At 46.2% G+C, this 26,233-nt stretch overlaps 1 protein-coding gene and 1 non-coding gene across 2 annotated transcripts; both read left to right on the plus strand.

Annotated features, from left to right (window-relative positions):
* The first annotated feature begins 4,789 nt into the window (after positions 1-4,789).
* On the plus strand, positions 4,790-4,892 carry LOC111770067 (U6 spliceosomal RNA). The gene has a single exon (XR_002803011.1). It is a non-coding gene; the product is annotated as a U6 spliceosomal RNA (small nuclear RNA).
* Positions 4,893-16,614: 11,722 nt separating this feature from the next.
* On the plus strand, positions 16,615-17,689 carry MC3R (melanocortin 3 receptor). The gene has a single exon (NM_001256972.1). The coding sequence runs from the start codon at positions 16,718-16,720 to the stop codon at positions 17,687-17,689; it is 972 nt and encodes a 323-aa protein (NP_001243901.1). The 5' UTR covers positions 16,615-16,717.
* The last annotated feature ends 8,544 nt before the right edge of the window (positions 17,690-26,233 follow it).

Genomic DNA, 26,233 nt, shown 5'->3' on the forward strand with positions numbered 1-26,233 from the left:
CTGCTAAAGGGTATCAGGTGGCTCCCAGACTCTCTGGGAAGGGCAAAACATGGGGCTTAGAGGCCACACAACAGGAACGACGCCCAAATCACCCTTCTAGGCAGCGCCAGTGTGGTGCCTTGGCCCCCATCACTGGTCGCCATTGGAAGCACCGCTGTGGACACACAGCTGGGTCGTCTGCCGCTGTCTTTGAGGGCAGTGTTCTGCTCCCCCCGTCATCAGAGTCATTCCCACACTGGCTTTGCTCCTCATCGTACTGCTTCTGAGTCAAAGTCTAAAAGCGGCTGGGTCTCTTCCCTTGTTATTCCAAGTATGGTCTGTGGATCAGCCGCACTGGATCTCCCAGACCTACTGATCCAGATTCTGCATTTTGACAAGATCCCTGGGCGAGCTGAGTGCTCAGCCAAGGCTGAGAAGCCCTGCTCTACACCCCCACCCTGGAGAGAGGTAACTCAGTGGCACAGACCCTCCCCACTCACCAGAGTAACAGCCCCAGAAACACAACACGCAAAACAGAGCACTCAGGTGTTAACGAGGAGACGAAAACAGGAGCAAAGGAAAGTTAAGGGCACTCAATTTTGTGATTGATGAAAGAAATACAACGATATAGGGCCAAGATTGATTTTCTTTTTAACGGAAAATGTACAAAGATTATGTCTGGACACCATGGAGGGTTTTTTATTCGTTATATGTGATCCTTCAACTAGACTTGGTGGCATCTGGAAGAGCTTGGAGCAACGTGGATCATTTGGTCTTCGACACACAGGAAACTCCTGCCTTTTTTCATTAATTTGACTCAGTTGCTGCAATTTGTGAATCAACCATAAGAAAACGGACTTGGAGAAGTAAATTGGTTTTTACCCTAAATTTCCAAAAAAAGATCCTGCAAGCACAAAGAAAAACATTCTCTTGAAAAAGACATAAAAAGTACCTGTTCTCTTCCTGGTACCGAAGTGTTCAGAAAACAAAATAACTCGCTCTCTATGCATAAGCTCTCTTGAAATTCAAGAGATTAAGAGGAAGAGATGTGTGGTTTTGTGGTTTTGAATGTTCTTACAAGTTTAATACCGAATTTTAAGCAGGAAAATTTATATTTTGTTGGATTCTGTTTTTTTGAAATTTGAAAAATGAGAAAGTGAGAAAATGAGAGGGTTTTGTGATCCAAAAGTTAAACACGGCCTAGATGAGCATATTTTTACTGTGACATAGAGACAGAAAGTAGACGCGTGGTTGTCAGAGGCTGAGGGCAGAAGGGAATGAGACTGCTAATGGGTATGAGATTTCTTTTTGGGGCGATGACAATATTCTGGAATTAGATAGTAGTGAAGGTTTTTTCCACAACCTTGTGAATATACTAAAAACCACTGAGTTGTATATTTTAAAATCATGAAATTTATGGTATATATATTTCAATTAAAAAAGGTAAAGAGAAGTTTACAGGCATAATAAATGTTAGGAACCTAATGTATGAGTAAAAATAAATCTTAAAATTACTTGGGAAATAAAAGTTTATTCAATGAATAGTATCAAAATATTTAGGCATTGAGTTGAAAAAATAGAGCAAGTTTTGTTCTGCCTGCTATTTAAACAAATAAATACAGTATTTATATCCTTATGCATAAACATAAAAATTAAAATCTGTAGATAAATGAAAAGAGAGAAAGAAAGGAAAGAAGTAAAGTGCCTGGAACACTGGAATATTCGGTAGGTGGTTGCTGACCTTACCATGGCAGAGTGGGTGTTTTGGCACTTGGCAGTATTGGGTCTGGTAGAGAAAGAGCTGGAAAGAGAACGTGGGAAGGAACAGAAGGAAGACCCCTGGAGAACCATGTAGGCACTGCCCTCCCCTCAGTATTACAGCTAATTAACACTCGTGTGTCACTCATGTCTCATGAGTACAAGCAGGGATTTAAGATCCAGAAGAAATGCACATAGAAATGTTAAGACCCCTCAGGCCCAAAACTCAATTACATAACACCCCCGTTAGCAAGTGACCAAGGCAAACATCCCAGCGGCGTCGTGTGGGTACCACGTGCCCCGACACGATGTGAGGAGAAGCCACCTCAGCTCTGTGGTATTCTTTCCAGAAACCCATCACCCCAGCCTAACCATAAAAACAGTATCAGACAAACCCAAATTGAGAGACCCGCTGCAAAACCTCTGACCAGTACTCTTCAAAACTGTCAAAGTCATGAAAAACAAGGAAAGACCAAAACTGTCACAGACTGGATGACCCTAAGGAGACATGACAATTTAATGCAATGTGGTGTCATAGACGGGGGACATGAATGGGAAACTGGGGGCATCAAAATAAAACGTGGAGCTTAGTGAGTAGCAACATACCAATGTTGTTTCTTAGTTTTGACAAAGGTACCGTGATGACGTAAGACGTTAACAATAGGGGAATTGGATGAGGGGTATATGGGAACTCTTGGTACTGTCTTTGCGACTTCGCTGTAAATCTAAAAGTATTCTGAAATAAAATACACAAATATGATTTTTAAAAACTCAATTTCATGGCAAAGTGGCTGGCCACTATGGAAGTGTCATCAATAGATATCATAAACTCCCAGATTAAATTTAGATCATCACAAAATGTGCCCAACGTTCCCATAACACTTAGAGATGAGCTATCTCTGTTCCTTCCCCGGAGCTGGCCCCCCTGCTGTCAACTCATCCTCGGGCAGTGAGTAACGCTGCCTCTGCTCGTTCTAACGAACCATTCCCTATAACAGCATGAGCTTCCAGCCAAGCACACACCTAACCTGGTACTTCAGTCACAGGAAGTGCTGTGCTCAATACCCTCAGGTAGGCAGCCGTTATGTGTCACTCTGTGAGGGTGTTGGGAACAAAAATATCCCCTCAGCAGCACTCCCACAATATCTGCAACAATGTAAAACTCGGTTCCTGGGTACACACAGTGGGAATACCCCCTGTCGATATTGGCCAGTCACATCTCTATGTTGGCACATATTCACTTCTCCTTTTGGGGTGAACAAGGAGCTGTGACACCTAGGTCCCCCTTAAAAGAAGGACTTGTTGCCCCAGTCGTCAGCAAGCAGCCTCCAGCTGCAGCTCCTTCCGGATCTGCCTCAGCTGCACACACCGTCTTGCCCAAGAGCACCCTCTCCCATCCAGCCCACATCTGATGACTGATCCCGTGGTGGGCCCACATAAAGGCCGAACCATCTCAGCCCAACAGGGATGACTTAGATGGACCCTGGATGCTCCAGGGCTCCCCAGGGTGGGCTGAGGCCTTGTTAGGCCTGCACTGCAGTTCAGTTTCTCTGCCTAGTCCTGCTTTCGCCCCTTCCCCTCCACAGGTGTTGATCCCTAATAAACATCCCTCATGCATCTCTCAGCATCTGCTTCTGGAGAAAATCTGTGACATCTTTCTTGGGGTGGGGGTAGGGAAACAATAGCTTCAAGATGACCAGTTGGACAATCTTTTATTCTGATTTCTCAGCCTCCTTTGCAGTTAGGGTAGAGCATGTGACCCAGTTCTAGCCGATGAGGCATAATCATAACTCTATTGGGAGACAGAGGGACATTTGTGAAGAAAGGCGTCTCTTTCTTCATAAAGGGGGACAAATCCTGCTGGCTTCCATTTCCTTCCTGTCGTAGATGTGACATCTGGAGCTGCTGCCATCTTGTGACTACCAGGTGGCAAAACGAGAGAAACAGCAAGAGAGTTGTAGAGACAGCAACCCTGACCTGCTGAGCCTCCAAACCGAGACAGCCACCACGCGCCCCCAGACCTCATGGTATGTGAGAGAAGTAAACCCCCGTTTGTTACAGAACTGCCGTCTTCTGTTACGTGCAACAGAGCACATCCCTAACAGAGTGAAGAAAACGGAAGCCAGCATCTACTGAGAACCTGGCACATTCTAGCCCAGGACTGGGCACTTTCTCACCATCTCATTTAATGTCCACAAGAGCTTCATAAAAACACATGTTCGGGGCTTTCCCAGTCCTGCCCAGACTGTTGATTCATCCTTGCCCAAGTACAGGGCAACCATATCATACCTAGTCACCTGGCCTTGGACCTTGAACCTGGAGATCATGGGCTCCAAGCTGAGCCAAGGGCCTGTCCCAGACATGTGGCCATGACAAGCACATGCACAAGAGCACCAACATATGTCCTGTACATTAGGATGGGGAAAGAGCATCTGACACCAACCCATGCCCCTCTGTCTATCCACTCCTGCCTTACAGCTTTTGAAACACCAACAGTCCTTGATTAGAGAGATCTCAAAGCACAGAAATGCGTTAGGAGAGCAAGACACCCTATCACCTGAGCCCTTTGAAACACAAATTATTTTGCTTGGTTTTCACTTAGGAAAAGGCCCACCTAGATGTTTCTAATTCTGGCTACCAGTTTAGGAAAGCAGTCATGTCCCAAAACACCCAGGTATAATGGTTTTTTTCTAGCCAGGTGAACATTACTCCTTTCCACTGGCACATCGAGGACCTGTGCCCCCCAAAACAGAAAGCAGCTGAAAAGCACTGGGAAAGAGTCCAAAAATGCCCTACAATTAGTAGCACACAATCCAACATCTTTTTGGCAAAGGCTTCACTTAGAGAAAGCATGGATCCCTTCTGAATTCTACTGGTCCCAACCCAACGAGGCAAGACCAGAGCGTGCAGAGATGTTTCCAGTCTGTGCTCCCTTCGCACATGGTTCACTTATTCAACCATTCAACACGTATTTATCGAGTGCCAGACACTTTGCCAAGAATTGGGGATGAAACATATTCTCAGGTCTCCTTAAATTACTTTCCTCCAGAGCTTGCTTCTGCAGCACATACGCTGAAATTGGAAAGATACACGGAAGGTAAGCGTGGCCCCTGCACAAGGCTGACACACAAATTTGAGAAGCATTCCCTATTTGGTTCTGTATCTCACCCCAAGATCTGGCCCTTCAATTTCCTGTGAGCTCACACCAATAGATGATCCTTACTTGCCAAATATGTTAGAGTTTGTACCTCCTACTCCTGGGCCTCGTGCCACCTGTTGGGGCTTCAGAGCAGGGTAATGAGTAGGAACTGAAAGTCTTTCAGATTCACAATGGAAAATTTTATAAATAAACATTTCTGCTTGAGAATATGTCAGTTTTATGTTTTTCACAGTTCTGTTACTGTAAATATGTCAGAATATGTCAGTTTTATGTTTTTCACAGTTCTGTTACTGTAAATACCAAGGATTCTTTCATGGATTCATGAATTCTTTCATTCTAAAGTATTTTGTCAAACGTGTGTCAACCAAATTAACAACAAAAGTTTTCATGTCAGCAGCAACAACAACAACAAAATTACTTCCCCTCCCATGTAATGTTATCATCGACCAGCAACCATCATGTGCTCACCGTGCTGTACGCAGGATATCATTTAATTCTCATAGCAGCCACATGAAGTAGGCACCATAATTATACACATTTTACAGATGAGAAAGCTGAAGCCTGGAGAGCTATAGTAACCAACCCAAAGTCACACAGCTAAACTGTGGCAAAGCTGGTTTCCAAAAGCAGAAAAGGCAACGATTCATCCAAACTTCCTTCAAACTCCCAGAAAATTCCTTTGCTTCCTTTAAATTCAAACACGATTTCATCTGTGAGCCACTGTCACTCACTCCCTTCTTTGATTCTCCTAAAACTCTTGTCTAATCAATGCAATGAGAAAAGCGTGAAGAGAGTTAATTACTGGTTTCCACTATTGTAGCGACCCTGGGTGGGGTCTGACGTCCAGCATCTTCAGGGTGCAGTACCACACTTTCCTCAGTGGAATCACCTTCTGATCTCAGTTTATGGGATTCAAGTCGATCTAACTTCCCCCTGGCTCCAGAGTTGCACGTGACTCAGCTCTGGCCAATCCAGGTCATTTATTCCCATGTCCAGAGCGATCAGCTCAGGGATGTGCCCCTGGCCCAGTCACATTCAGGAAGATGTGATCTGGGAGTCTTGCATCTGTTGAGAGAGAGGCCCTCGCGCCTTTCTGGTGGACTTGAATTAGAGCATGTGGGTCTAGAGCTGCTGGCAGCCACCTTGACCCCACATGGAACCTAACAGGAAGGACGATAGGGCCAACCTATGGAGGGGCTGTATGCTGTGAATTGAATTGTGCCTCCCCAAAATTCATATGTTGAAGCCCTAACCCCTAACGTATGGTACATGGACATGGGGCCCTCGGAGGTCATTAAGTTTAGATGAGGCCATGAGGGGGCAGCCCTCATGATGGGGTTAGTGCCCTTATAAAAGGAGATACCAGAGAGCTTTCTTGCTCTCTCTCTCTCTCCATCATGTGAGGACACAGTGAGAAGCCACATCTGCAAGCCAAGAAGAGAGCTCTTGCCAGAAAATGAACCTGGCCGGGCCTTAATCTTGGACTTTCCAGCCACCAGAACGGTGACAAAATAAATTTTCATTGTTTAATCCATCCAGTCTATGGTATTTTGTAATGGCAGCCTGAGCTAACACAGCGCGGGTCCTCGTTGCATCCCCTGAGCCTTAAATCCAGCTGTTCCAGAATCCATCAACTCCCTGAAATTTCCATTGTGTGAGACAAAAAGTAAATCGCTTTTTTTTTACTCAAACCATCTTGGATTCATTGAGAGAAGTTCCTCCCACCTGCAGGGCCTGTAAGCTCCTTGGGAGGAAGGCTCCACACAGTTTCTGAGGGAAGGAGCCATGCAGCCTCTACGGCTTTTAATAGGAACAGAAGCCTGTTCAGCATCTCCAAAAAGGACCCCAGAGTACACGTGATGGATACTTTCTGGTTTACTATGGAAGTCCTCCCTCACAAGTACAGCCAACTGCAATCTTATTGTTTGACTATTTCATGCCAGCTGCGTGCAGGCAATATCCATACTGGCCGAATGAGATATATGCAATCCCATGTGCCTTAGAGTTTAGCATCTCCTCTAACAAGCCACACTCGGCCTAGTTAAGTATTCCTTCCTCCTCTAATGTTTTCTTTACATCTCTCTCACACGCTTCCACATCATCTCAATCTTTCCAGCCAGACTGTGAGTTCCATGAAGGCAGGAACTGTGTCTTGTTCATCTCTGTATCCCCAACACCTAACACAGTAGCAAGCACATAGATGTCACTCCATAATTGTCTAAGGAGTGGATATACGAAAGAATAACTTCCTCTTTAACCTTCTTTCCAGTGGAGAAAATAAAATTACATCACTATTCAATAGTTGTGTATTAGTTAGGGAACAGTTTAAAGGGCTGTAACAAAAAGACCCAAATTTTGGTGACTTAAACAAGATAGAAGTTTATTTCTCTTTAGTGTAAAGGTCCCGAAGGAAGAGGTTTAAGGCTAGTGAGGGAGTTCAGCCATCTATAACATACAGTTTCCTCTCCTGGGTCGAAAGTGGACTGTTGTTCCCCGATCCTACCCTTATCACAGCCTGTAGGGAGCAAGGGAGAATATGCTCCTGCCTTTGGACAGCACAGCACAGAAGCACAGACGCTCTCGCTTCTGCTCATATCTGGAGCCACACGGCCACCTAGCTGCAAGGGATGCTGAGAAATGCAGCCGCTGACTGGGTAGCCGTGAGCCTGATTCAAACTATTGTTGGGATTTCTGCTGTGAAAATAAGCAGAGAATGAACACTGGTCATCGTACTACATACGGATTTAGGCCAAGTGTGCACTTCTTACAGAACTTCTAAAATAACTTAAGACACACTTGCAGCTTTTCTCCATTACCAAGCCCCTCCACTGTGGAATAACTCTAACCCTCGGTGTACATGCCCTCATCTCTACGACCACCCCAAACCCTGCTCTGTACAGGCCTGGGGTCCTGTCTTGTTCTCACCACTTACCCCAGAGACTGGAGTCCCCTCCCCCAAATCCCTGGCCCACAGCTGGGTTCCACAAAGCTATTTTCAATACCTAGAGAAGCATTGTAACATTGGGGTTGAGCACGTCAGCTCCACAGCCAGACATGAGTTTATCATTTTCTAGCTGTGTGACTTTTGGCAAATTACATAATCTCTCTGTGCCTCAGTATCCTCATCTGTAAAATGGCAATAGCGGTGTCACTTGTAAGGTTGTTGTAGCAACTCATTTTAATTCTCACCTGTGGAGAGTTTAGCATAGGGCCTCGCACACAAGAAGCCCTCAGAATATGTTAGTTAGCTGCTGCTTTTACTTCCAGTTCATCCACACTCAGACAATACGTGCTGGCCTGGACCTCTCTGTATTCTTGCTTCCAATTGTTTCTATGTCACCAAACAGGGCCCTGGGACCTCTGACTGGCCACCAGGGTACTGCCTGCCTATGGAGACTTCTGCTCGTTATCTTTCTGAACAGTGTTCTGGGGCCTCAAACTTCAACCTGTCAGTAAATATTAGGTCCATCTGCAACCCATGTTCCCACCTGGCCCACTTCATCCTGACATTGGCCTAATCTTGGATCTGACAGGTGTTTGTAAAGTGAGAAGGACCTGTAAACTTAGCAGCAGTAAAACAAATTATTTTTTCCTCTTTTTTTTTTTTTTTTATTGGTGAGGAAGATTGACCCTGAGCTAACATCTGTGCCTGTCTTCCTCTAGTTTGTATGTAGGACACCACCACAGCATGGCTTGATGAGTGGTGTAGGTCCATGCCCAGGATCCAAACCTGCAAACCCCAGGCCACACAAGCAGAGTGCACAAACTTAACCACTACACCACCTGGCCAGACCCTAAAACAAATATTTTGATGAGAAGCAAGGCCTATTAATTCAGTCTCCTCAGGAAAATTTCAATCACAGAAATAGCACACGTTTCAATAAAAGAGAGCAGTCTTCAGACCAACTGACGATGAAAGCTCCAAGAACGAGATGCAATTAGAAGCTGCCGGCACTGCAAATACTTTGCCCTTCTTCAAGAGTCCCAGCTAGTTACCGTTTCATCATCTGCAGCAGGAAATTGCAGAGAAAGAGCTTCAACTGCTCTCTTAGTGCAATGTTCAGACAAATCGGAATCATAAAATTCCTCCCCTTGTCTTCTTCTCTGTCTCTTAGCAGCACTCGTCTCCTACCCTCCGCCTTAATTATGGATTTCAAAAAACCAAGATTTGGAAGGAAAAAATTAGCTGATTCCATGGACATAAGACAGGCTCTCTTCTCCCCTTGGTGCGCTGATTACAAACTCAAGATGACGGTTAACGCCTCCACCTTCACCTCCAATAGTCCTTTTTACTGTCAGAGTATTAATTTATTTACCAGCTGCAAACGTCAGATGGACAATTCGAACTCTCTTAAGCAATACAAAACAAAATTGGGGCGGTGGGACTTATTGACACATGTGACTGACAAGTTAAGGAGTGTCAGTTTCAGACACGGCTGCATCAAACACTCAAAGGAGATGCGAATCTCTCTCTTTCCGTTCCTCTGCTCCACGCTTTCCTGTTTGGCTTCACGCTCGGGCCGACCCTCCTCCTCCGATCACTTACTCCCACAGGGACTTCCTGGTCAGGGCCTTCATCAGCACAACTTTGGTTCCCAAATGGGCACCTGGCCCATCGCTACGGCTAAAGAGGTCGAATGCTTTAGACTCGGGCTGTCCGATAGAACTTTCTGCAGTGACGGAAGTGTTCTATATCTGTGCTGTCCAATATGGATGCCCGTAGCCACATGTGGGCACAGAGCACTGGAAATGTGGCAAGTGCAGCCGAGTATGTGAAAATTAAATTTTATTTAATATTAATTCATTTAAATTAAAATAGCCACAGGTGGATATTGGCCACCATGTTGGGCAGAGCATCTCTAAAAGGTCAGGCATGGGGCACATGCCTACTCCAACCGCACGGCGTGAGAAAAAGAAAGGAAGCTAGAGATGCTAGTACCAGAAGAAAGGGAGATGGTTGCTGGGGATGCAGAGACAATGGACGGTTTCTGGTTGGCACACTTGGCTGAATAGTGAGGCCATTCACAGGGACAGAAACACTGGAAGGTGAGCAGCTCTGAGGGAGCAGAACACAAACTCAGTACTGGACATGCAAGTGCAAGCCACCGGCGAGGAGATGTCAGTTAGAGAAGTGGTCTGGAGCTCCGAGAAGGCTGCACTAGAGGCGTAAATTTGGAGGCAATCTATACAGCTGGACAGTGGAGTGGTGGCAGGATGAGACCACCTGGGGAGAAAAGACTGAGCGAGAAGAGAAGGCAGTCAGGGTCAGCAGTGAGGAGCCTCAATATTTAGTGGCAGTAGAGGAGAAGGAGCTTGAACAGCAGGACGAGAGGCCACAGGAATAGGAAAGAAACCAGGAGAATGTGGTGCAATCAGAGCCGGGAGCAGAGGAGGGATCCAGAAGCAAGGAGTGGTCGACCGTGCCAGATCGATTCAGACAAGGGTTGAAAATGTGCGCTGGGTCTAATGACAAAGGGGCCAGTTTAAAGACGGTGCAGGCCCTTTGCAAAACCTGTTCTCATGGAGCGACTGAGGCGGAAGCCAAGAGTGAATGGGTTGAAGAGTAAGATGGAAAAGAATGGAGAAAACCAGTATGGACAATTCTTTCCAGAACTTTAGCTGTGACGGGAGGGAGAGAGTTGGGACGAGCTGCAAGAATATATGAAACCAAAAAGCGGTGAGGTTTTCGATGAAAGGGACATAAGCATTTGTAGCTCAAGACTTCATCCCACCCTTTTCCCAGACAGCAGCATTTTAAGGACACAACAAATCCATTGAGTGATTGAGAGGGGGGAAATCCATTAAGAGGCTTGAGCTTTGCAAATGGTTTACTTGATTAATGTCCATTTAGGACGGACAGAATTTATCAGGAAGGCTCCGAGACTGTGGCACAACCCCTTCTTCCAATAATTTCAAGATGGTAGCTTCCTCAAAAAGGTAAAGGAAGAAAATTTTAAAATAGCGTTTAATTAATATCTCTGTCTCCCAGAACAGAAAACCAAAATAAAAGAAAATAGACACTTTTTCTTGGATGGGTGGTGAGAGCAAGCAACAGAATAAAAATTATGAGAGAGGCTTCAAAGAAAGGGAATAAAGTCGAAGCTGGTGATTATAAAAATAAAATGTCAGTCCAAGTTAAGGATGCAATCAAAGATGCCTATGAAAGCTGAAAGAGAAGCTCAGTAATGGACCCCAAGTTGCCCACCTAGAGTAAGAAGAGCCATTAGCTTTAGGTGGTTCTTAGAACTTCTAGGGAATAAGGAAGAGCCCGAAGGCTGGAAATGGGGGTCATGTAATGTGTCTTTCACGAGTGTGAACATTATGTGCTTTCCGAAAAGATCGTTCCAGTCAGCACTGTGAAGGGATCCATCGTTAGCAATTCTTGACATGACTGTAATCCATTGGAGACACAGGGAACACTATTGCAATGATATTTTTAACAACTTGTTAGAGTATACTCATATACCATAAAATTCACCCATTTTAAGTGTACAAATGAATGATTTTTAATAAGTTTATCGAGTTGTGCAATCATCACCATAATCCAGTTTTCAAACATTTTCAACACCCCAGCTGTGCCCACGTATGGTTAATCCCCATTGCTACCCCCAGCTCTAGGCAACCACTAATCTACTTGCTGTCTTCATAGACTTGCCTTCTCTGGACACTTCCTCTAAGTAGAAGGATACAGAATGTAGTCTTTTGTGTCTGACTTCTTTCACTTAGCATAATGTTTTTGAGGTTCATTCATGTTGTGCGCGTGTCAGTGTGTCACTCCTTCTTATTGTTCAACAGTGTCCCACTGTGTAGACAGACTACATTTTGTCCATCCGGTCACCAGCTGATGGACATTCGGTTGTCTCCACTGTTTGGCTGTTATGAATAATGTCGCTATGAACATTCACATTCAAGTATTTATGTGAATATATATTTCATTTCTCTTGGATGGATATCTAGGAGAGGAATTATAAGGGTCACATGGTAAATTTATGTTTAACTTTTTAAAAAACTGCCAACTATTTCCCAAAGTGGCTCTACTGTAATAATATTTCAAGGCTATCGATTGTGCCATATACTGGCGTATACAGATGAGGACAGGTCCTAACCGCAAGCAGCGTATGTTCTGATAGGAGAGAAATTTATGGATAAAATTACAGACAAATGGAGTCATCTCCTAATAGTACCTAAAAAGTAGAGCCTATCTGGGTCTTACACAATTATGATTGTCTGGAGTAGAAAAAGAAAAGGCTAAGCGTTTCTTCCTTTCAAACATTTATCAAGCACCTGATATGTTTCTGATAAAAATCAGAGATGACTAAATATAGTCTTGTTTTAGGGATTTCATTCAGCTGTGTGGAACAGAAAACCTCACATTACTAGAACTTAAATAAATAAAGGGTTATTTTTCTCTCACATGACTAGAAACCTACAGGCAAGAAGTTCAGGGTTTTGACTGCCCCTTCATAAAGTCATTGGGGATTCAGGCCCCATCCAGGTTTCAGCTCCCCCATTCATAGGATCTGGCCCTTGTCCTCAGACTTACAAAATAGGAGATAGAGCTCCAGCCTTCGTGTCATCATTCCAGGCAGCAAATGGGAAAAACTGTCAAGAGTAAAAGACTAGTTGTACTCGTTGAGTCTGCCAGTTGGGTTACTTAAGTCACCTCCCTGGAAGTCCCACGCAAGACTTACATCCCATTGGCCAGAATTGGGTCACATTTTCTGCAAAGGAGGCTGGGAAATGAGTGTTTTAGCTGAGCATGCTGCTGTCTCCAATAAATCAGGAGTTCATTAGGGAGGAAGAAGGGGAGAATAGGTATTGGGTGGGCAACCCATAGTCCCGCCTTCCTGGGGTAAATTATCAAGCGAGGGAAGGAGCACGCCCAGCGACACCTGGCACACAGCAGGTGTTCTGTGTGCCTGGTTTGGAGCCTCTCCCCACAAGCTGAACCTGTGACAGGGACCTGGAAGCAGGTGACTTATTTGGGACATGACCCAGGAAACAGGCCTGTGGGAGAAGGAAGAATGAGATGAGTGAGGAGGAAAAGATACTTTATAAGGTTGCTGCTGTACCGGATGGGGGCTTAATGTGCCAGGACATCTGGGCAGCATACGAGGCATCTCAGGTCGTTCCCCTGAAGGACAGGAGGCAGGAGAATGTACCCATGGACTCCAGCTCTCCTTAGTTAAGGGTTGCCCAGGGTGGTGTTCACTCCCCCTCACTTCCAAGCAGAACTTGATCAGGCTAGGAGGGCCACCACCCCACCTCTACACCAGGGAAGATCCTGGGGCACCATGTGGGTGGAGCCCTGGACCGGTACCTGGCAGGGTGACTTGAAACCGAGCTCGCAGGGAACTGTCCAGCAGGAGGTGGCTGAAATCAGAAGTGGGCTGGGGGGTGGGGACACAGGCATCAGAGGCATCTCCTCCTCAGAAACAATTAGGATTAATGATAAAATTGAATCATTGTTTCTAATATGACCTCTGGCCAATGCTGTCCCTTTTTAGTGGCATGGGATGACTTCTAATTATGTAACATCCTGTGTGTCATGAGAGTGGGGATGGAGTGCTGAACTCTGTCGGTTTGTGGAGGGGGGAGTGGTTGAAAGAAGAATAAACCGCCGCATGAAATTCAAGGAAAGCTGTAAAATATGGTTCACATTTGAACTGGGTCTTGAAGGCTAAGGGGAACATTCCAGCCACAAAGTTGAGGAAGCACTTTTTGGGCAGAGAGAACCCCAAATGGATTATCTCTTAGGACAAGAATCTCCTTGTTTACAGTTTATTATAACAGATTCAAAACAGGCACCCCTCCATGTGCCCACAACATAAGGAAATACTGACGGAGGCTGTCATGTCTTGCAATTGTTATTAACAAAGCCAATTCATTCATAGAAGATTCAACTAAAAAGCCATGCTGCTGTAGGGCTCCCCTAGGAAGGTGGGAAGTAGTGTTTAGAGAAGACTAAATCAACACTTATTAGCAACAAGGGTACCTCTGAGGATGCCGGTTTGAAGTACCAGGCCCCATCTGCTCTCTCTGAAGGATGCACATAACCAGAGGATGGAAGCAAAGAAAGATAGTCCGTGCTCAGCCCAAGCCAAGCACAGAGTGGAGAAAAACCCAGCAGATAGTGAACGGTCCCTGCCTTATAATCTAGCTTTGCAGATAAGACCAGTGTCCCTGAAACCACAGACCAACACAGTTAAAATACAGCCCTGGATGTGACCCTAAGGGTGAGGAGGAGAAGCCCCCAAAAGGATTAAGATTGCATTTTTCCCCAACCTAGAAGATGCTGGTTTAGCATCAGAAATTAAGTTGCTCTGTTGAAAATAAATAGAAGTGGTATTTCTCATGCCACTCAGTTCACAGACTGAGATCCATACCCAGGGGCATGTTTTATTTTACTAGAAACGGCCAAATGATGAAACTATTCCGAAACACGAAGAGTGCATTTGAATATTCTTCTCTCAACATTCTCTCCTGAATTTGCGATCTTTTTAATTCTTGCCAATCTAACTGGAAAAACCGGTATTGAAGTCTCCCTTTGACTTGCATCTCCCTGACTCCTCAGAAGGTTGAACATCTCATATGTTCATTATCCATTTGAATTTCCTCTTCAGTGAATTTCTATTCATATCTTTTGCCCAACTCTCTAAGAGGTAATTCATCCTTTTCTAATTAATGTGGAAGTATTCTTTGTATATAAGAAATAGTAACCTTTGTTTATGGCGAATGTTTTCTTCTTGTTTGCCTTTTGACTTTGCTCTGGTGCTTTTCTCCATACTAAATTTTGGATTGCCCTTCTTGTTAAGATCTCTCCACTCAAGCGTTTTATAAATATTTTAAATTTTCTTCTATTTCCTTATGCATATTTCTTCCACCTCATACACACACACACTCACACACTCACAAAGTGATATGATAGTTAGACGGATCATTAATCCATCTGGAATATGTGGGGGGGGGGGTGCAAGGGGACTCAGTGTTTCCAGAGTTTATATGATCCTTGTGTGCAGCATCAAACCTGACATGAACCGAGGATTCAAATCAACTGGTAAATTCTACCTTTTACATTTTCCAGCTCAAATGGCATCTCCATCCTCCCTTTACTTGAGAAGGAAATGGAAGTGCTCCCCGGCTGTTCCCTCTTCCACAGTCCCATATCCACCCAGTCTCCATGATCTCCTCAGTGTCACCCCCCAGTCCGATCTCCATGATCCCACCTCCTAACTACCTCTGTCCACTCCTCCCACGCCCCATGGCTGCCTCCTCGCCCAGGCAACTGTCTGTGCAGCCCTGGTCTCCTGGCTCCTCGCTCATTCCCTTCCAAACCAGTCCTCACCCTGCAACCAGGAATCTTTCTAAAATACAGACCCCATCTCGTCCCTGCCGCGTCTAAAACCCTTCCTTCCACAGCCCTGCACTGCCCTCAGGAGACAATCCAAACTCCCACATACGGCTGATATCATCCTTCAGGAACCAGGCACTTCTCCCTTTTTTAAAAAAACAAAACAAAACAAAACAGAAAAACCACCTTTGCAGTCTCATTTCTCAAAGTGCCTCCCAGCTCCACACTCTGGCCAGAGCAAACTACTTTCAGTTCCTCAAAAACACCAAGCTTCCCTGTCAGTAGATCTCAACCCTGGCTATGCCCCAGCTCACTGCCAGAAATTGAAAACACACTGGCCAGGTCCTGCCCCTGGGCGATTCTGATTCAGGAGGCAGGTGGGACCCCTGCACCCACATTCTCTGGATGACTCCCACAGCCAGCCAAGGTGGAGAGCCACTATTTTTTGCCTCCTGGTTATGAGTATCTTGTCCCCTCTGTCTGGAATCCTCTTCAACCCCTTCAGCCCCAGCCCCCCCACCTCACCACTGGATATTGCCTCCTCTTCCTTTAGGTCAAATTTTAGATGCTCCTTCCTCCAGGCACTTTCCATGACCATCCAGATTAGGGCCCCCTATGCTCTGCCAGCTCCCTGACCTTCCCTGATTCAAGCATTCATCACACTGTAATGTAATTGCCTAATTTCTCACTCCCATCCCAGACTCTGAGTTTGGAGGAAACAGGGACGGTGTGTCATTCTTGCTCACCACTATATTTCCTGCACCCAGCAGAGACCTGACACACAGTAGGTGCCCAATAGACATTTGCTACCAAAAAAAATAAATGAATGAATGAACGAATAAATGGAAGAATGGATGCCTGCAACAGTTTCTATGACAAAAAACTGCTCAGCCAAGCCAGCAAACAGATGAGCAGTCTGGCCTGCAGAGGGCACCAGACTGCTTCTTAATCTCCCTGCCAAGCTCCAAGAGCCGGTACCTGCTGTCAGTCAGAGAGGCACCCGATCCTCAGTGGTCATTTCGCTGCGCTGAAGATTGAGTAGGAGTTGTTTGCCTGCAGCCAATGTATAAAAGCTGAGGGTTCACCCCTCACTTCTAACAACAGGTACCACATCCCCTGTCTTGCCATGAAAACAGCTATAACTGCAGCAACCAGTGATAGGTTTTCTATTCCCATGTGGGGCCGTGAGGGGGTAAGAGAGAGTGAGAGTGAGAAGGAAGAAAGCTGATAAGAATATCTACGAAATCGCTTGTCCTGGAGAAGCAGAGGAAAGTTCTCTGTATGTCACCAAGATGCCTTCTCTCTCTCTCTCTCTCCCTCCTTTTATTCTGGGGAAAATGAAATCTAAGTAAAGACTGGTAGCATCCAAACCAGCATCTGGAGGGAGATTTTTTTTCTTTTCTGTAAGCAGCAGCAGCATCCCCTGGACCCTGCTGGAGCCCCAGTTCCGATCAGCCAGTCTGTTAGCGATGAATGCCTCGTGCTGTCTGCTCTCTGCTCAGCCAACACTGCCCAACAGCTCAGAGCACCTTGCAGCCTCTTCCTTCAGCAACCAGAGCAGCAGCGGGTTCTGCGAGCAGGTCTTCATCAAGCCGGAGGTCTTCCTGGCGCTGGGCATCATCAGCCTGATGGAAAATATCCTGGTCATCCTGGCTGTGGTCAAGAATGGCAACCTGCACTCTCCCATGTACTTCTTCCTCTGCAGCCTGGCGGTGGCCGACATGCTGGTGAGCGTGTCCAATGCCCTGGAGACCATCATGATCGCCATCGTCAACAGCAACTACCTGACCTTCGAGGACCGGTTCATCCAGCACATGGACAACATCTTCGACTCTATGATCTGCATCTCCCTGGTGGCCTCCATCTGCAACCTCTTGGCCATCGCCGTGGACAGGTACGTCACCATCTTCTATGCGCTCCGCTACCACAGCATCATGACCGTGAGGAAGGCCCTCGCCTTGATCGTGGCCATCTGGGTGTGCTGCGGCATCTGTGGCGTGGTGTTCATCATCTACTCTGAGAGCAAGATGGTCATCGTGTGTCTCATCACCATGTTCTTCGCCATGCTGCTCCTCATGGGCACTCTCTACGTGCACATGTTCCTCTTTGCGAGGCTGCACGTCAAGCGCATCGCAGCACTGCCCCCTGCTGATGGAGCGGCCCCACAGCAGCACTCATGCATGAAGGGGGCCGTCACCATCACCATCCTGCTGGGGGTATTCATCTTCTGCTGGGCCCCCTTCTTCCTCCACCTCATCCTCATCATAACCTGCCCCAGGAACCCCTACTGCGTCTGCTACACCGCCCACTTCAACACCTACCTGGTCCTCATCATGTGCAACTCCGTCATCGACCCCCTCATCTACGCCTTCCGCAGCCTGGAACTGCGCAACACGTTTAAGGAGATTCTCTGCAGCTGCCATGGCATGAACTTGGGCTAGGATGCCAGGGCCGGGGAAATGGCAATCGGTCTCGTCACTTTGGGCCCACCATGCAGCCAAGGTGTTTAGAAAGAAGAAGGGGAAAAAAAGTACTTAGAAGACATAAAAACGTGTTAACAGCCATGATTGTACATCTTTTGTTTTCAAGCTTGCAAAGCCTTTTGAAAGGGAAAATGGTATGTAACAGGCTCTCTGAAAGGATTCCAATGTGGGTAAGTCAAAAACTCTGATTTCCCAAATAGTCACTGCCAGAACTCAGCGAGGGCCACTCTGGGTGGCATCTGCATTCATTATCACACTCCCAGGGTTTGCAGTGCCTGCCTGCTCACCTGCTTCCCACCACGTCTTCACGCTTCGGGTCAGAGCTGACTGAAGGATTCTCGTGAACAGTAGGCTGGTTCAAAGCTCCCCCAAGAAAACCTGTTACACCTGCCAACCTCCAACTGCCAGCTGCTCAGGTGCCTGTGCCCCTATTTCATAAGGGATTGAGTTTCTCTTCTATTACTCTATTTACAGTAAAGCAGTTTCCTGAGAACAAGGGACTCCGTGAAAGAAGCAGTGCTTGCTGTTTGCCCCACTTCAACCCACACCCCCAACCAACCTCCCCCTGAAAATAGCCTGGGAACGTACCCCACTTCTATTTTTGCTGTTGTTGTTGTGGTTTTATGCATTAAATCTGAGGTAGCCTTCAAAATTCTAATGAAAGAGGGATAAAGTGCTTTGGAAAATCGCAACAGAAGTGTGTACAAAGTATCTTGATACGCTGTTATTTTAAAGTATAAATTTCCCTATTTAAAAAAAAAGTATTTTTCTTATTACTCCTTTTCTGTCTTTAAAACAAGAGAGGGAATCATAGGTGGGAGGGCATCCGTCTCAAGAAATTGCTTGACCATCATTTCAGAGAGTTTGAGAAATTGTGGAGCTGCGTGTGGCTTTCTTTGAAGCTGTTTTGCTCATAGTAACTGTGTCTCTATCACATGATTTTCTGAGTATAATTTATGAAACACAATGTTTTTGGCTCGCTGCTCCTTTTCCTGGACATGGTGTGAAAGTTGGGGTGACCCTGTTACCAACGTCTGTACCTTATCCGAAGGCAATTCATTCCTGTGAGCCTAGGGCGAGATTTGTTGACTAGTGCTTTCGATGGCTATGTGCTGTATGTACCCATAAGACCCTTTCCTGCCCTATATAACCTCAGGTTGTGCTTTCCGGCTGCCACTGAATTCCCCTTTTCATGAATTCTTGTGTTATGCTCTGTCTTTGGTGTACAATTGTGTTGCTCTGTCTTTGGTGTACAATTGCGTATTTTTCCTGTGCTGGAATATATTGGAGTTTTTTTGTATTTGAAGATATCCTGCCAGTGTAAGCAATATCATGTGTTTCTTGCTTTGATTGTGATGCTTGGAAATAATAAAAGGCTTTTGCGGCTGCTAAACGTGTGTCACATTAAAATATACACCCTGGAGCCGTGCTGGTGACTTCTGCACATGGTCATCGTACGTTATGTTACACTGCAATACTGACAATTTTATAAATGGCATAAACATCCCTTTTGACCACAGTGCTAGTCTTTTCTAGGGCAATGCCTTTTAGCCAAACTATAACTCTCCCATTTAGTTTCCAAAAATACTAAGCTGTAGTTCCTGGACCACTGTCACTCTCCATTATTTTAATCGTGATGCCAAATAATAGGTCTCATCCATTGCCACTTGGCAAGTAAATATGGAAAACGGGGAAACAAATTCTTTGAAATAGATGAGTCATTTTACAGATGAAGAAATAGTCCCAGAGGGGTCATGTGGTTGTCCAAGAATGCCCAGATAGCTAGGGTCACAGGATGTTTTGTGTCCAGGTGTTGATGTCTTTTTGCACCACCATGATGCTGCCAAAAAGTTTCCATAATCAAAGCTGCCCCAGCTCTCCTCCCTGTAGACACTCCAGCTTAGAGCAGTGCTCCCAACAGAAACGCCCACAGGAATCAACTGGATCCTGTTCAAGGGCAAAATCTGATTTAGCGGGTCTGGAGTGAAGCCTAAGGTTCTGCATTTCTGACCAGAACAATCTCCTAGGGGATGCGGCTGCTGGTCTGGGAACCACCTTTTAAATAGCAAGGGTATGGAGGATGCTCAAATGAGTGTAATCAAAGCCAAAAGTACTCGTCTGCGTCTGTGTGGAGTGCTGAGCCCATGCCAGGAACCGGGCTAAGTACTTTACAGGCATTCGCTTCTTGGATCCTTAACAATAACCCCATGAGGTAGACACTATGATCGTCCTTATTCTACAGACGAGGTATCTGAAACTCAGAGAAATTAAGGAGCTTGCCTTTGAAAACTCAGCTACAAGGAGAAGCAGAGATTCAAACTCAGGCTGCCCAACGCTCACCCCTAAGTCCAACCCGGATGCCTTAGCACCCCTCGTGGAAGCAGGATGGCTAGTTGAGCCATGACCCGACGACACCAGAGGCAGGTGCTGCCGTGGAGGGAGATTTTAACGCATATTCCTACAGCTCATGAGTCCAGATGTTCATGACAGAGACGTCATAAAAACCAAGAAGCACAATTAATCACTTACTGGCTATACTTTTCCGAAGTCTGTGGGGAGCCCTGGGATCCACTTCTGGGGGGAACAACCGTGAGTGGTAGGTTGACACTGTCTTCTCCACGACCACTTTCCCAGATGTTCACGTGGGAACCCGCTGAATGCTTTAAGCAGCTGGACAGTCGGGTTTGAAAATGCTTAATTTTTGGAAATAAAAGCATGTCGTGATTTTAATTGAGTTGTTAAGTTATGTTTGCTCTTTCCCCCTTGCCCAGGGCAGAATCACGGCAGTGGTTGACTCCCTGGGCTCCTAGAAATCATTGCCTGTTGTCCTTATTTAAGGTGAACGTTTGAACTTAATCTTGGTGTTTTTCTGTAGGGCTGGCAGCTACAGCACACTCGAGCACCCTTGGCTGAAAACATTTACCCATCCTCCCCTCCACTAAAATCCATTTTCCACACAGCAGCCAGCGCAATCATTTACAAATATAAATCAGACCATATCACACTCCTGCTTAAAACTCTTCAGTGGCTTTGAATAAAATTCCACGTCCTTACCCAGCCCTACAAAACCCTAATGATCTGATCTCTTCTGGTAAGGCCCCAACACTACCCCCCTCACCCATACTCTTTCCCTACTGGACTCAAACTCACCATACTCATTCCTGTGCCAGGGCCTTTGCACCTGCTGTTTCCTCTGCCTGAAGTCTCTTCCCACATATCTTCCCATGATTGTCACCTTCTTATCATTCAGGTTCCAGCCTAATCCTCAAAGATGACTTCCTTGACTACGCTTTCCCAAGTCATTCACATGAAATATTGTTTTATCACAGATTTTATTGCTATTTTATATTTTCTTGTTAATTTATTTGTTTAATTATCATCTCTCCCACAAAGAGCAGTACCTAGCGTGTAAAACTTGCCAATAATAGGTACATGTTGAATAAATAAGTGACTTTATTAATACACTTAAATATGCGTTCAAATCTAACCAAAGAGAATAGAATACACTAGTGATCCTCAAATTTGGCTAATATCAGTACTGAATGTGGAGTGTGAGAAAAAGCAACCTGTTCTCCGAAACTTGTGATCGGTAGATCAGAGGTGATGCCAGGCATCTGAAGTTCTCCAACTCCACAGCTCTCAGGATGCACACCAACCCCGGGGAACCACCGAAACCAACAGGCACTGGCTACTTCTCAAGAATAACAACAACCAACACCCCCAGGAGCTTCCATTTCTCTCCCATCGCCATTTCCCGTCAGGATGTCAGGCACCTGCAATTATGTTGGGCCATCAAAGAACCAATGGAAATCCAGAAATTAGAAAGAACCAAATGATGAAATGCAGAAGCAAAACAAAACTTTCCACCAAAGAACTCAACCTTTCTCATCTAAGAATACTTATCTGAGAGCCAAATCGATAAAAATAATAGGAACGAAAGGTATGGCTTGGGATTACTATGTGCCAGACACGGTGCTGAGCACTTTGATTTATTAACTCACTGAATTCTCACCAAAACTCAATGAGGCAGGCAATTTCACATCTTGTCCTATAGAAAAGGAAGCTTTGGATCATGAAGGAGGTTGGTCATCTTGACTCAGGCGACTCAGGATGTGAGAGGCAGAGCCGGGACCTAAGCTACAGTCCGGCTCCACAGTCCAAGCCATCCACAGAGCCAGCCCTCTGCCACAGGGCACCATGGCGCCAGCAATGCTTCCCAGGGCTGAACGGCCTTCAGCAAAGCTCTCCAGTCCCGCAGGCTTCCCCAACAGAGAATTTACCACATTGCTTAATTTTTCTGTTAATTTCTCTCTCTTTTCTACCAGGCTGCGAGTTAACTGAAAATAGCAAGGCAGACAGGGAGCCAGCAAACTCAACAAATATAAGCATGGACCTCTGACACAGGAGTTTGCATGAACTGCACAGACGTAAGAAAACCCTGCTCCCAGTATTGCTGCCTGATTCTGTTTTCCAGTCTCTGAGATCAGGCAGACCTGTGTTCGAATCCTGCATCATCTACTTGCTGCACAACGAACGTAAATACTCATAAACCAAGCAGAAATGTGGCAGCCACTAACCTGCGATTTTATTTTATAATTAAGTTCTTCTTTTTTGGCATGAGGGGGGGCTCTCTAGAGTGTTGGAAACAGTCTATTTGTCAATTGTGAAAATTCCTCAAGCTTTATTATCTGTGTACTTCTTAAGTGAAGTTTAATAAACATGCAGACAAGTTCTTACAAATTCTCCTTTTCTCCATGTTGTTCATCAGGCCATATAGAAAACATGTCAGCCCCAGAGCCAGCCGCTGAGTGGAAGTGGAGAAGCAGTTAATATGTGAGTTTGCAAACCAAAGAAATGCATTGCCCATGACATATCTGGATAATTAGCTCATTTCTCTAAACACTTTACAGAGCACAGGTCTGACCTTAGCAATAGACACGTGCACAGTCCTGGCAATGTTTTCTTTGTTCATTTTTAATTGTAGGGGGAAAGAGCCTTCCTCATGTTTATCCTGTTTCTGCCGTGACACGTGCTGTTTTGAAAAGCTTCGCACACTCACTCGGCATCAGAGGGAACACGAGAACAATGGCACAGATGGTCCTTCAGGGTGAGTGACATGAGAGCTGCTTTGGAGCACTCTGCTTATTAGGAAAGGCACCGCTGTTTGCCCCACCCTGAAAAGATTAAAGGGCAAAATGGAGGAAACTCCGAGCTCAAATTCAGGAAAGCCTGGGACCAGGCACAGCTCAAGGCTCGTGTGGCCCTGAGCAAGTCCATCGTGGTCTCTGGGCTTCAGTCACACATCTGTGCGACCGGCAGAGCTGGCTCATGGGTGGTTTTCTACCCTTGTTCCTGTCTGTGGTGGTCCCAGGTGACTACTTCCTCATCGCTATGGCTCAGCTCAACACCAGCCACAAGGCTGTACCTGACCCACACCTGACCAACTCGGGTCCTTCACGTTTTGGGCACAGCAGCCACATTGGTGACCCAAGGCAGCCCAGGAAGACTCAATTCCTCTACTTGAGCTCCTGAGAAAGGCCTTCTTCCCCTGGACCTCTGGGTACCATCTGCCTGGGGCTGTGGGAGGGAGGGACCAGTCCGTCTGAGGGTGAAGCCAGCAGGCAGAAGAAAGAGAGAACATTCCTGCCGTTATCACTTGAGTGCCTGCGTCCAGCTATGCCTGAAGCTGACCCTAAACCTGGGCTTTCTGTTCCGGAGATGCTACTGTCATTTGTAAGCAACTGTGTTCTGACAAATACAGAGGCCAATGTGGGCTGTGGGAAAGGCGAGAGGAGAAGCCAGGTGGATGCGGGAGAATGGAGGGGCCAAGACCAGAAGAGCAAAGGACTCCAAGCTCGGTGAGACCGGCTCTGTTGTGAGCTGGTTTGCGTATTGGGTTTACACGTAAGATTAGATTTGCAAAAAGAATTAGCTAAAAACAAAAACAAACCCCTGGAGTAGATGATTCAAGAAAACTTCGGATCTGCTCTCCTATTATACCAAGGGCAGAACTCCATGGAAACGTTTCTAATTAAGGTATGAAAAGGAAAGCAGAAAACTGGACGGCAAAGCCAACGCTTCCAGCGTGGTGAGCCACTCACCCCCTCCTCTTTAGATGACCCCTCCATCTTTAGATGGACCTGTATGGAGCACTTCTCGCATACTCTCCTAACTATAGAGTACGATGATCTTAACACAACCTGGGTTCTCTCGGCAGCTTTCCTGAGAGAAAGACACGCCTTTGTCGGTTAGATGCTCCGAGAATCTCGGTAGGTGGCTGGATCTCCGGGGCCTGTGGACAAGCTGGCAGAGAGCTGAGTCTCTGCAGAGGGAACAAGAAGGGTCCAGAAGTCTAGTGGGGACAAAATCTAACATGTATGTGGTCACTGGTGCTTGGAGCAGTGGATTTACCCTTCAGGGGAGCAATAAGTGCTGAGTACCACCTCAAAGCTGGCCCAGGGTATAAACTCAGGGTCCTGTAGGGAGCGGGAGAGGTTCAATATTCATTTATGTCTGCTGCTCCTCCCCTCCCCTCTGCTCGCGACCCCTCCAAACTGGGAGTGCTGTGAGGTGGCGAGCTCTATCTTATTCTTCTCCAAGTCCATCCCGGGGCCTGGTCCAAAGCAGACACACAGAAGACGTCTGAGCAGTGAGCAAAGGAACAAAGGTGAGCAACTTGGGACCTCATCTTTAATTCATTCAGATGGATTAACATCGTAGCACAGAGCCCATGGTCATGAACTTTAGACGCAGACAAGACCTGAATTCAGTCCCGGACACTGCTTCCCACTGCCTCTCCCTAACACCAGTAGTTTGTTTCTGTTTCCTCACCAAGAAAAATGGGAGTCACACTAGCACCTAGGTTAAGGCTTGTTGAGAAGTTTCAATAACACATAAAGGACTTGTGAGCACAGTGCCTGGGCCCCATTAACATTATCCCTATTTGCTAGTATTACCATTAAAGTATTTTAGTGGGTCACCTTATTATGTTCTGGGGCTTCTCAAACAGGACGTGCACCCAAACCACTCTGAAGGTCTTGTCAAAATGCAGATTCTGATTCACAGGGCTGAGGCAGGGCCCGGGCCTCTGCATTTCTGACAGGTGCCACGTTGATGCCAATGCCACTGGTCTGAGAACCACACATGGCGCAGAGAGGCCTCCCATGACCAAAACATCAAAACTGAGGACAAGACAATTTTCCCCCGCTGAAAGTTGTGGTTACTGTGACTTCCCGGCAAAGCAATTACATTTACTCCATCACAAGAGGCCAAAGAAAAAGCCCAAGAAATCAAAAGGAGTTGCAAGGAGATGAAATCCTCTTGAGTTTTTCTTCTTAAGGAATTGCTTTCCATTTCCTGCTTCTGGCACAGGCAGCCTCTCCACACAGCAGCCACTTACTTGGGATGAAATGAAATAAGCAGGTGAGTTATCAACATTGCAGACTTGGGCGTGAATCACCCAGCAGACAGGCCACCCTCTGAGTCCCCCAGTCACCCACGACCGAGACGATTCCATCAATACAAAGTCCCAGCAGGAAACTCCGAACAGCGCAAAACAGGCTGAGAAGCAAGGAAGGCATGGAGCCTCGGGAGAGAGAAAGGTTAGTAAGGCTGATGAAGACTTCTGGAACGGTCATTGCCGGTCCTAGGTGAGCCAGAAGCACTTAGAGCAGTGGTTCTCGAATCTGGAGGCACCTGAGAAACTTTAAAAATTCTGATTCCAGGTCCTCCCATTCAGAAAATTGGATTTCATTGATAAGCAGCGTAGCCCCATAGCTGGGATTGGTTTTTAAAGCTCTGACGTGAGGCTATGGATATTTGGAATCAGTCAGGTCAGGAGCAGAACACTGTCAGTGCTGGGTGATGCCCACCCCTCCAAGCCTAGAGTTTTCCATGTGTGAAATTCCATCTATGGAAATAATAGCTAGCTTCAGGATAACGGTGAGCCACAGATGAAAAGTGCAAAGATCTACTCGGTATGTGGTAGTCATTCCTATGCATTTTCTTGTCAGAATAAGACCTCATTCTCTTTCTCTTCTATCTTACCTAAAATGCCAAGCCAATTTAGCAGTCGTCAACTTTGGCATTGCCTAATTGATGCTAGGCTTCAACTATCCCCATCAGCACATAAAGTGCGTACTCTCATCAGAGCCCACCTCTCCTCTTCTCCAGGTCGGAGCCTTCTTCTCTTCTGTCATCACAAATATCTGTTGAGTTTTTAATATGGACCAGAGACCGCGCCAGGTGCTGGGGATGCAACAATGAACAAGACAGCCCTGTCCTTAGGAAGCCTAGTGGGCAGGTAAAGACCTTGGACAAGCAAGGTCTGGATTCCCTTTCAAAATGAAAGAGCAGGGAAAGGAACAGACAGCTCCAGGCAGGGTGACCGCTTCACTGTCTCCTTGACCCAATCGCTTGGCCTTTCTGTGCCTTAGTTTTCTCATCTGTAACATGAATGAGGCTCTTGTTCTCACCAGCAGCCCTGAGGGGCCAGGAAGGCTA

This window comes from Equus caballus, chromosome 22 (genome assembly GCF_041296265.1).
Source record: "Equus caballus isolate H_3958 breed thoroughbred chromosome 22, TB-T2T, whole genome shotgun sequence".
Lineage (NCBI taxonomy): Eukaryota > Metazoa > Chordata > Mammalia > Perissodactyla > Equidae > Equus > Equus caballus.

Excerpts from the sequence above, each read along its gene's own strand:
- MC3R (NM_001256972.1), top strand. The coding sequence starts at position 16,718 with ATGAATGCCTCGTGCTGTCTGCTCTCTGCTCAGCCAACACTGCCCAAC.